The 12,120-nt window shown below is 33.2% G+C and overlaps 1 protein-coding gene across 2 annotated transcripts; it reads right to left on the bottom strand.

Moving 5' to 3' along the window:
• Positions 1–5,234: 5,234 nt before the first annotated feature.
• LOC112519782 (D-aminoacyl-tRNA deacylase) lies at positions 5,235–11,501 on the bottom strand. 2 transcript variants are annotated; one of them, XM_025128038.1, is made up of 8 exons: positions 11,369–11,501; positions 11,203–11,294; positions 10,988–11,054; positions 9,045–9,075; positions 8,788–8,928; positions 6,763–6,788; positions 5,760–5,818; positions 5,235–5,460 (listed from the first exon to the last, which is right to left on the bottom strand). In XM_025128038.1, exons 1-8 carry the CDS (start codon positions 11,408–11,410, stop codon positions 5,409–5,411), a joined length of 510 nt encoding a protein of 169 aa, XP_024983806.1. In that variant the 5' UTR covers positions 11,411–11,501; the 3' UTR covers positions 5,235–5,408. The 2 variants fall into 2 exon arrangements, with proteins under 2 accessions (XP_024983806.1, XP_024983807.1); XM_025128039.1 differs by having other exon boundaries at positions 9,045–9,066.
• Positions 11,502–12,120: the final 619 nt, after the last annotated feature.

The raw sequence follows: 12,120 nt of genomic DNA, 5'->3' as shown, positions 1-12,120 counted from the left end.
GTTTGACCAATTTACCCTTTGAACAATTGTTCATACACATATCAATTAATACATTAATTAAATTATTGTTTATTTAATCTCATTTAATAATAACCGTTTGAWGATAAAATGAACGATCAAGATCGGTTCACATACTTTGTATCATATGGTTGGTTTTTATTTGAACCAGCCCCTATATATATATATATATATATTAGTATAGATATATACATAAACCAGTGCATTTGTACAAACTTTGCAAATCTCTCTTAGCCAATCAGTTTTTTTTTTTTTGTTGTTGATGTTATTCTATTTTTTTCTGTTTGAAGGCAGAAGCGTCTTTTTACTATTTAACCGATTCATATGGAAATGATCAACTTCTTTATATTTCGGGTTAGTGTTTTTGATAACCGCTCAATCATGGATTTTTTTTATTATTCTTTTTGTAAATTATCTAATCGATTTTGCAGTCATCTTTGTTTGCATTTCTTCATCAATGGCGGCTTCGAATGAGACTTCTTTTGTTGAGTGTGTTTCGTTAAATGAAACACATAAAATCATGAATTTTTTCTTCTATTGACGAAACCATGAAATCTTGAAACATTCCATGAAATCATGAGTTTTTCATTTACGAAACCATGAAATCACGAGTTTTTTCATATTTTTTATAACATGTGTTCTTAACTGGATTTTAGGATTTTTTTTAAGAAACAAAAACATGAGTTTTTGGAGGTTTTTAGGAGTCTTTTAGGAATATTTTTTTACCATTCTACTCTTCCAGCATCTTTTTATTAAATAATCATAATAAATTTTTTATTTTGTTGAATAAAAATTTGTAAAAACCATCGAATTTGGTTGTTTAAATTTAGTCAAAAAATTCATGAAATTGTTTAATATGATAAAATTGTTTCAAATAATTCATTTTTGATGAAAATGTTTTATATATTTTTTTTGTAAAAAATAAATTGTTTCATGTATTTCTTATTATGATGAAATTTGTTCACTAAAATTGATAGAATGAAAATGATAATGTCCATAATTAACGTTCTCTACAATAAAAGTGACTAATCAACCCTCATAATAAAAAAAAATTATGATTGGTTGAGCGAGGTTTTCATGGTTTGTACTAATGACTTCGTTTTTATTTTATCCCTCTCCTATATATATATATATATATATATATATATATATATATGGTTGGGTTCATGTGAGAGTAGTTTGTTTTCGTAAGACCCGTATGACCACATTTTACATTTGAAACTTTACAGTAAACATTGTGAAGGTAAAAAAATCTCAACTTTCACAGCAAAAACACTGTGAAGGACTTCATATTGTTTTGCTGTAAAGTTTTAAGTGTAACAAAGTAGTCTCACGGGTCTTACGAAAACAACATGATCTCACATGATTCCAAGTCTCTCTCCCTGTTTGTGTATGTGTGTGTGTGTGTATATATATATATATATATATGCATGATTGGGTTCATGCGAGAAATGCCATTTTTCATGAGTATTGTAGCATTCATATAATAAATATGAGGATATCCTTATTTTATGCGAAAGTGACGGTCTCTGTAGAAATTGGTGAAGGTACACTTCAGGTCATGTAACCTTCATCACCTTCACAACAATTAAGGATGCTTCCAATTCTCATACTTGTCACTAAAAATCTTTTTTCTCATGTGATATACACAACTGTCATTATAAATCACGTCTTGAAAAACGCAACGACTTTTATCATGGCTCGCGCCATCTAAAACTTGGTTATAAACGGCTGGTCTTTATCCGTTACAATTTTATAAGGACCGGTTATGACCCATTTAAAAAACAAGGTATTACGTGACACTTCTTTATTAGTTAATGATATTAAAAATGCACCTCTTAAAGTGGACCACCATGTCTTAAAACTTGGTTAGGTTATATGTAACACATCACATCATATCAATTACATGTAGAGAATGTCATTATTGAGACCAAATCAAATTTATGTATTATGCTAAGAAAAATGTGGTCAAGTAGGTGTGAAATATACAGCTGGCATTCATAATAATAACAATAAAATAGTTTGGTCCACAAAAAGGATAGCCATCTAATAATGAGGAGACACTTTAATGACACCAATTTGGGAGGGAATTGATCAAGGGACATGAAAGCATAAGAAATTTATTTGTATTTGGTATATTTGACATGAGTAGACAACACATTTTTAGATGTGTTTTGGGCTGGAGGCGAATGATCGTATGAGAGTGGAAGTTACAGTGACAAGCGTAAGAAGAGATCTAAACTTTTGATCACTTTAAATCTCATGTCTGTTCATGACGTTTTAGAAGGGAATTGGTCATGTGTTTCTCGGTGGACCTCATTAGTGTTGGCATTCAATTAGGATTGATCAAAGGGTGGAGGTCCCTTGTATGTATTAAGTGATTGTTCAGTTGGTTTTCTATTAGGTCTTATATAAATTAAGTTGTTTGTATCAATTAAGTTGTCTATATAATTTATGATAAATTATTATTTGCTTATTTTATTGAATAAAAAGTCTGTTGTTCAGAAATGACTATTTTGTAAGGAAATTCCTTTTTTGTTTTCTAAATAATCATCATAAAATATATTTTTTTCATTAGATTATATGTTCTACCATATGTTAATCAAATATTATGTTCCTTACCAAAAATATCCAAATATCCTCTTTTTCGATGAACGGTTGAGATTACATCTTACATAAACAAACGCGGTTCTCTTTCCACTTAAAAATACAAGCCTCCATCAATCAATAAGGGTAGAATATTCTTTCACGAAATCCACACATCACCGTTTATAGGTGATGAGTGAGAAAACGACCTTTTTCTCTATAAAATTGGATGGCATTACCAAAACACCAACATCATCAGAATGTCTCTGGAGGTATTGTTTACAATAGACTTAGAGGTCATTTATCTAACGCTTATCATGATAAGAGTCAACACGTTACCTTATTTCACCGGGTAAGATTTTAATCAATTAAAACGACATCGTATACAACAATTTATTCGGTAATCTCATACAGGGTAATAGTCATTACACTTACTAAGTGAGCAAGACTTTTGGTCCTTATCATGCTTAAAATTAAGTAATTAATTTTTATACGTTCTACATTATAATATATTATGGATTTAGTATATTAAACATGATACTCTTTAAATATGATCATCATATGTTGCATGTTTTAGATTAGGTATCACCATAGTGGCTTAACATAATAACATTGTCTATTATGATAACATTTTATATATATATATATATATATATATATATATATATATATACATGGTATAGTTCAAATGCAACCATGTTCATTTGTACAACCAATGCAACCCACTCAATTGAGATATTTATGGAAATTATGAGAGTTCATTTATTATGATTTGAATATTTATGGAAGATAACTAGAGTTCATTAATTATGATCAATACTTTATATTAAAAAACAATCAAAACTTTTATGAAATCATATATTCATCAAATTAAATGGACGGTAAAAATGTATAAAAGAGATGGAAGAGCTGAAGCGGTTCAAGAAGCTCTAATCAAAGTGTAGAAGCTACAAGTCCTTGAAGAATTATTCAATGTCTAACTATCACTAAATACAAGACTAGTTGAAGAAGCCTCTACCCTCCCTCTTTGAAAAGCAATTAAGTATGGCCATATATACCATGTGAAAATGGTACAATATAGTTCTACTTTATAGTACGTGTATGACTACTACTGTTGTATACTCTTCATTAGCGACTCAACACAGCCAGAGACACGACAAGCATTCCTTCCCTAGCCTCTCAGATACATGTAATAGTACGACAAGCGTTCATCATGTCGAAACAAGAACCACAAATTACTTTTAATGGTCCGCATTTTAGATGCTTATATCCGTAAATATCACCTTGTATCTAAACCATCTCTTATCGTAGATATACAACTATCCATTATTATCGAGGGCAGTAGTTGTATATCTACTCAAAGGTATTAAAAAATCCTTCCCAACTCTTATCATGACCCTGACCCTTTCAAGGGTCTTGTCTACATGGTGCATAGACGTCACATGTGTGAAATTATTTTTAATTCACAGTCCTTTGGAGTTGTTTCCACTGTAACGCTTTCAATATCCTTCTCGGGAATTTTTTTCTGTCCCGACATGTCTAGTGTTGTTATTCAAAAGAATTTTGTTATGTCTCGCAACCACTTACGGTAGGTTGATGAGTTTGTCTAAAGGTTACATCCCAACTTATTATTAAAGGTGGAAATAATATTATGAATTTAGTCATCTCTTGTGAGTTCTTTGCCACAAATATTGAGATGTAGTTTCAGACACAACATTTCTTTGTTGAAATCAATCACCTTCTTGTAATCGAGTGAGTTTCATTTCACTATATGATTAGTTTGGGTAGTACATGGTAATGAATACTCTCGATTTTCCTTTTCAGGACATCCTACGGTTCTTAGAGGGTTGTAGTTAACGATATTCACTATGAAGGTTGTGACTAACATTGGACACATCAGGTCGGTTGGGTTGGGTCAAATGGCCCTAACTCAATTCCAACCCAATACCAACTATTTGGAGATTTTATAATTTGAGTATCGAGTCGCTTCGAGTTCAAATGACCCTAACCCAATTCCGACCCAATACCTACTATTTGGAGATTTTATAATTTGATTAAGTATCGAGTTGCTCCGAGCTATTTCAATTTGGATTGGCTGGGCTGGGCTGGTCTGGTCAGGTTTCTATACACATCTAGATACAAATTTAATAAACCAAACAATAAATCTGAGAGATAAGTGTTCTATATGCAATTGTTTTTATATGACATTAAATACTATAAAATTTTACACAGCAAGAGGCAACAAGAGGAATGACCAACCTAGAAGGCAATTTCCTTATGTAAAACATAGATACATTTTCCAATTTATTGTAATGGAAGAGTAATCTATGTTATGGGTTGGTTCCGGTGAGAAGGAAAGTTATTGTGAGAAACGTAGGAAGAGATCTCCACCATTTGATCAATCCTAATTGAATGTCAACACTAATGAGGTGTACCGAGAAGTACCGGATCAATTCTCTTCTTAAAGCGCAACTCATGGATGGACAAGAGATGAAAAGTGATCTACACATCTCTTTTTACGCTTCTCAGTATAACTTCCCTTCTCACACGATCCTTCGTCTCTATCTCTATGCTATATTACAGAACATCATGATAATCATTGAAACCTACTAAAAATCGACATGATAAATTTAAATCTTTAATTTTTAAATTAGAGTATAAATTTTGAAAAAGTAAATTATAAGATCTAACAATTTTCATGGAGAAAACTAATCAATAACCAATTGGAATCAAGAAAGATTTGCAGTAAATTTAGAGAGGGTGAAAAAGCAACACACCCATACTGCAATTCACATATGCCCAGATTACTCTCCATTCATGGTCCTTTCTACTTCTGCTGTGGCATCATTTGAATTTCTGTGGATGATAATGGCTTATTAAGATTATTGAAACCAAGCAAATTTACAGAAATTGCATGAAAATCCAACCAAAGTTTATGTAACGTACTTTTCAAACACACAGATATCTGGTTTACATTTGAGAATGCACGAAAAAATGCAACGTAAGTCTCATTCCTATCTTGTATTAACATTTAGACCTGAGGTACCAATTGAAGGTTTTAAAAGAATATTTTAAAACAAATAGGAATTAGACCAAAATACGTTGCATTTTCCTAACAGAAGAAAAGAGGGTAATTGATGGCAGCAGGAACTGACCGTGATGACTGTGGTGACTCGAGCTGCAATGTAACTGGCCCATCATTGACCAAATTGACCTTCCAGCAACCAGAGAATTACAAGTTAGTAGGACCATCAAGAGATAATAGCAGTTAAAAATTCAGAAGCATCCTACATAACTTGGGCTTGTTTGTTTACAATTTTTTTGTACGAGAAGAAGATCGGAGCAGAACATGGTGTTTCAGAACTTTACAGAACTGAAGTCTGAGTTTTGATAACTGTGGGTGTTTGGGAGTTTACGCGCATCTCGAGTAATCCCTGACATTAACAGTCGGGCAAACCTCTAGAGGCCTTGAGTAGACTTGAACTGGTGACTACTTGGGAGCAAAACCAAGGTCTTGCTAGTTGAGCTACCCCAAAGGGTTCTGAAGTTTTTGAGTTTTTTTACTTAAACGATGTTGAGCTTTCAAACTCAGCAAACACAACTTCTATTTTTATTCTAAATTTTACTCTTATGCCCCATTTGGTTTGCAGGAAAAGAAAGGATTTGGAGGGATTTGGAATTCAAATCTATTCCAATCCCATGTTTGGTTTGCAGGTTTGCTAGCATTTGAAATCCTAGGATTTCTTTCAAATCCCTCAAACATAAGATTTTGAAATCCCATGGGGATGGTTGAGATTTCAAGGAATTTCGAAGGATTTGTATATAATAATATTTTAAAATATGTTAAAAGCATTTGTTTTCCAATAATCAATTAATAATAAGGTAAGTTAATTATTTTTATAATTATTTGTAATTTGTCATTTACAAATTATCTATAGAGAACGGAATTCAATTCCATTCCAAATCTTAAAAACCAGACACGCTAAACATTTCAAATCCTTCCATGAAATCCAAATCCAAATCCATCCAAACCATTCCATCAAACCAAACGCCCCCTTACTTTTCTAAAAATGAAGGCACTGTCAAATACGTTATAATTTTGTTTGTCAAGCAGAAACTATAAAACCAAAAGATGGGTAGCATGTTTAGGAGCCTCACCTTCATCATTGCCCCAAATACTCCATCTGAAGCCAGACAATACAAAATAACACAGTTTAATACCAATTCCATGTTACTCGTGTAGAAAATAGGCTAAAACAAGATGTGAGATCGGAAATAGTTGAATGCTATGTAGAAGACATTGAACGACTTGAGAGATAAAATGATAAGAAATCATAAAATGCCGGGAAAGGATTCACTTCTTAGAATATTTTGATCGTTAGACCCGTGACTTTGTATCTAGAAGAGAAAAAATCGTTATCTATTTATATTTGAACAGTAAAAATCCATGACATTCACCCGAGAATTTGAGTCATGTAGCAAGAATAATTTTATTGACAAAATATATATGTTATAGAGATGCAAGTTCTAAGAAAACAAAACTAATCAGGATATCGCACTTGGAGGTAGGCTTCTGGGAGTATGCACACAAACCTGTTCTCTACTCCCAACAAACAAAGCGGCTATTTCCTTGAAGACCCCCCCCCCTCCCGAAAAGTGTGTGCAAAGAACGTTTGGCACGAGGATCTCAAGTTCTAAGTATCTCGCTTAAAATTTAAGGCACTATTAAGTTGGTCATATTAATATTTTCATTTCATGGTGCTATTTGTATGGTGTGAAAAGAAATGAATATTTGAGCGTTCATCCTAGGGCTGCTGTTATGAACCAAGCTCTCAATTGATTAACAATGGGTTTAAAGGAAAGAAGTATTCGGTTGTATGATTAATTGAAAGGTAAACATGGAACATCTAGCATTCCAGAGCTAGTCTCTCCTAAACAAACACACTGAGAATTTTCTGCATCCTCTACTCCCCCCTCTAAACCCTATTTATAATACCAATTTATTTAGAATCACCCAATTACCCCTTCTATCCCCCTTCTAGAATATCTAGCATAATACCGATGCATGACAATACCCCGCCCCCAAAGAACCACCTTGTCCTCAAGGTGGGTAGAAAAAATAGAGAAATTGCGGCTGCCCGATTACTACATTTCCCCAACCAGCTGCCACTGAAGTCAAGACCTCCCCATTAAGCTCCATTTCACCTTCATAGAAGGACCACATTATATGAACTGCTATTTTTGGACCGCTATACCACTGCTATAACTGCTATTTCAAATATCGGTCCTAACCGTTATTTTGTATTTTGACCGCTATAACAGCATAGCTGGTGATCAACATGCAGATATATTCACCAAGGCATTAAAGGTTGGTGACTTTAACAAGATGAAGGCAAAGCTTGGTGTCAAACAAGTCTAGCAGCGTAAGGTGGAGTGCTAAAAGATCAAATCTAGACTTGTTAATCGCTAATTCTTAGTCATGTAGAAATTTGAGGAATTTAAACCTGTGGATAACGGTTTTTTAACTATCAAATAGCAGTTAATTTTGTGATACATACACACACACACACACACACACACATATATATATATATATATATTGGTGTAGTAATAGTTTCTCGTATAATAAAGTATGTGCAGAACCATTGGTGGAGTAATTTTCCTACAATCCAGTTTTTTTCTCCCCACAAATTTCTTTCTTCTTTCTCAAATCAACACAAGTTTTCTGCCACTGCAGGGTCAGGAAATGATATAATGTATGCATCCTAACCCTTCGATCATTGAGAGAATCCTATAGCTGAAGCTTATTAAATGAAGGTCAAAAAAGACCAACCTTAATGCCCCAACAATGGTCACCTCTCATACAATTACTCCCCTTCTATTAGTGACTAGATATTCATTTGTGTGCCTAAAAATACAGCTAGCAATCATAGGCATTAATTGTCGTAACAACACAATTGTAAATGAATGGGTGAGTTTATAGTAGCTTTCCTTATTTACCGTGATAAGTTCATGATGCTAACTGTTTGCGCCAAGTATTTAAATTTGTGATATCAAGTAAATGGAAGCAGAAAAAATAGGCCTAGGTCTTAATGTTATACTTATTCCTGGCGGTTTCAAGAAGGCTGGGTGGTCACTACTATAATAGATTGTTATGTCTAAGTAAATACAAAACCAACGTACCTTTTACTGCATCTGCTTTGTAACTTCTCTGAAACCTTTCCACCAAAGAAGCATACAAGGATTTTGCTCTATCAGGTGCCATTGCAACATGAAAATCTGGCTTGTTACCCTTAAGTATCCCATACAAGGTAAATTGACTCACTGTGCCACCCAAATAGCATTAGAAAATGATGGGCAATAGCCTCTCTAAACCCATATTTTGGAATAATCTGCATAACAGTCTGTTAAAAGAATAAAGAAAAAATCATTGTTGTTACCTAACAGAACCTCATAATTTTTCTGCATTACCTGCCAATATACATAAACCCCTTTACTAAATTTATTCAATTTGGATACTCCCTTTATTCCCAAAAGAAAGACAAAATTGCACTTTGACTTCTCAATTTTGATGAGTACAAAAAAAACATCCCTGCAGTATGTGATCAACAACTATTTCAGACAATTGGCCTTCAACAAACGCTTCCGATCACTTGAGTCCATTATTACCAACACTTGCAATCCAAACTAAAGTATACGTTAGTTTACTTTGATAAGTTTGTCATATGCCAATGCCATCCATTCCGCTAATTTCAATGGTTATACCCCCTGGGGACGGACCCAGGGGGTTTTTGTGGTGGCATGTGTCACTGTTTCGTTCCTCCATCGTAGCGTAAAAAATATAGGGTCGTGAAAACTGCCACCGTATCAATTTGTTGTGACACTGTATATATTTTAGAACTACACTAAATACACAAGTTTTCCTTGCTAGAGTTGGTTTGCAAGGCTTTTCTTCCTCCCCAGACCCGAGTTCGGATCCCGTTAGTGTCTTTTCCTTAGTTTTTAGCTTTTAATTTCAGATTTATTATGTTTCTGAAAATTAATTTCAATAGAAGACTTGAACATAGGACCTCACATTTGAAAAGCAATCAACTAATCAACAGACCAATAATGATTTTGTGAAAAATATTCTTATATTTGTTTCTTATAGTCAAATGGTGGCATCGCTTGAAAAAAAATTTGGGTCCGTCCTTATTACCCCAGTCCCCCACTAGCAATGTTCTCCCTGGTATGGTAGAAGGTACTTCCTCTTACACCATTCACTTCATCCATTTGGCTGGAATGCTCTCTTATAGATAGTCAAAGCTTCTACATTTTGTTTTTACTAGATATTACAAAATTGATTTTTCGGTTGAAATTTTTCATGTTCTTTAGATTTGAATTTTTGTTTGATTCTGAAGTTGAAGAAGATGAGATGAGGAAGAACATGACAGGAAAATGACATTTCTTTACCTGTCTAAAAATGATCATGTCCCTATCCTCTATCCATCTATTGGAGAGAAAAACTAACGAGTCCATTAGTTTGACTTAAGACTCGAAGTACTAGAAGTGTTGGTATTCACATAGTCAATGAACAGTTTTTTAGCTTATTCTTATAAAGATGATTTTGTTTAGAACATAAAAATAAATTGTTGATTTTGTAGTATTTGTTGTTATGTTGTACAAAGCTTCATCTAACTATCGATTTGAAACTAAAATTTTAAGAATTCACATCAATCTAAAGATGATATTATTTGTCAATTTGGCCTTACAAGTCAAGTCATATCTTCTCTAACCGGGTAATGTATCACTTGGTACTCATGAATCATCACATCTCAGCATGCCGAAACAAGTAAATTTATGTCTACCAACTTGGATGTTCCACATTCCATTATGCTTATAGGGGATTAGCCTAGATGGGCCCAAGCCCCGACGCCCAAAATAAAATATCGGTTCAAACAAGAAGGCTAAATATCATGAGAAGGTAAGAAGAGAAAGTTAAGGGCAGGTCCATATGTGAATCATTGAAAAAATCCCAAAAATCTATTTGAATATGCATATATGAATCCGAAGTTATAGATTATTCATATGGGTTGGCCCACGGGTCGTGAACTTCTTTTCCCGGAGAAGAAGCAATGACAGTAATATGCATTTTCAATAATTCACATATGAAACTTCCTTGAATCCTATTCACCATATTTAGCCTTCTTATTTGAACTTCCCACTATATATATATATACGATAAATTTAGAGCTTAAAAACCAGAACACCCAATGCAATTTTGATTTGACAGGTAAAATGTTCGAATTCTCAAATAAAAAAATGAACTCTATTACAGAACTGAGGGAGTATCATTATTCCAAATTATAGGTCCAATAGGAGAGAAACAGAAGGAGAGACTTACACTTTGATCCCATGATTTGCCTGTTTTTTCGTTAGGAAACAATCTCATATTCAACACTTTACGACATCTGCAAACAATTATCAAGCAGCATTCAGTTACCCAACTCCTCTCTCTTAATTTATTTACTCACCGATACATCATTTGAATTCATAGGATTGTGTGCAACCGAAATAACAAAGTAGAAACCAGAAAGAGGGGTTTATGGAGAGCCATACATATAATCAGCATCGGAATCAGTATCGAGGTCGTGAACTCCGACGAGCACAAGCAGCCCCGGCCCAATCGCCGACACCGTACGCCCTTCCACCTGTAATTACACATATTTATACACTTATACATTTTTAAATATAGAGATACATGTAGAGTGTGTATTGTACAGACCTCGACGGAGGCGGAGATAACTCGCTGGACCACGGCCTTCATCGTTGCCTTTTGTTTCTTAGAATCCTGATCGGAGTAAAAATAGTTTCCAAAACCCTTGTCGGAAATGTTTTTGTTAAAAATCGATTTCAGTCGATCCAATTGAGCAACGGAAAAATAACCATATTTAGGGGTGTTTGGCATTGCTTATTTTTGTTGTTTTTTGATTTATTTTAGTCGGGTATCGATGATAAACTAAATGATAGTATTTGAAGGAGAAAAAATAAAATTGTTTATACCGATGTCAAACCGGTAATAAACAGTTTTTGATAAATTATTAAACCTTCCTGACTTATGAAAAACTGTTTATTACCAGTTTATTATTTTAACCTTGTTTTATTAATGTTTGTTAATTATTAATCTAATTGATATAAATTATTAATCTTATTGATATAAATTTTTGTCAAATATATTATTATAAATGATGAAAAATAAATTTTTACATATTAAAAAATCAAATAAGTTAATAAGTTGATAATATGGAAGATTGTCTTTTTTGGTCATTTTATATATATAAGCAAAATTTGTCAAACACTAAAAACAATTTATCAGCTTATTGCTTTTTGGTACCGCTATAAGATAATTCAAACACTTTTTACAAAACTCCGGTTTGATACCATATAAGTTAATAAGCACTTTTACAAAAAAAAAAACATAAGTTGTTTTAGGGTGCTTGAAATTGCTTATTTAAACCGTTCATCGACTTATTCCGG

The sequence above is a fragment of the Cynara cardunculus genome (genome assembly GCF_001531365.2).
Source record: "Cynara cardunculus var. scolymus isolate 2C chromosome LG 10, CcrdV1, whole genome shotgun sequence".
NCBI lineage: Eukaryota > Viridiplantae > Streptophyta > Magnoliopsida > Asterales > Asteraceae > Cynara > Cynara cardunculus.
The sequence above is the reverse complement of the archived record's forward strand: the minus strand, read 5'-3'. Positions and strand labels throughout refer to the sequence as shown.

Coding starts and splice junctions, on each gene's coding strand:
- LOC112519782 (XM_025128038.1), bottom strand. CDS start 11,410: ATGAAGGCCGTGGTCCAGCGAGTTATCTCCGCCTCCGTCGAG. Junction 11,295..11,368: donor TTATCTCCGCCTCCGTCGAG/GTCTGTACAATA, acceptor GTGTAATTACAG/GTGGAAGGGCGTACGGTGTC. Junction 5,461..5,759: donor GAGTCACCACAGTCATCACG/GTCAGTTCCTGC, acceptor TATCATCCACAG/AAATTCAAATGATGCCACAG.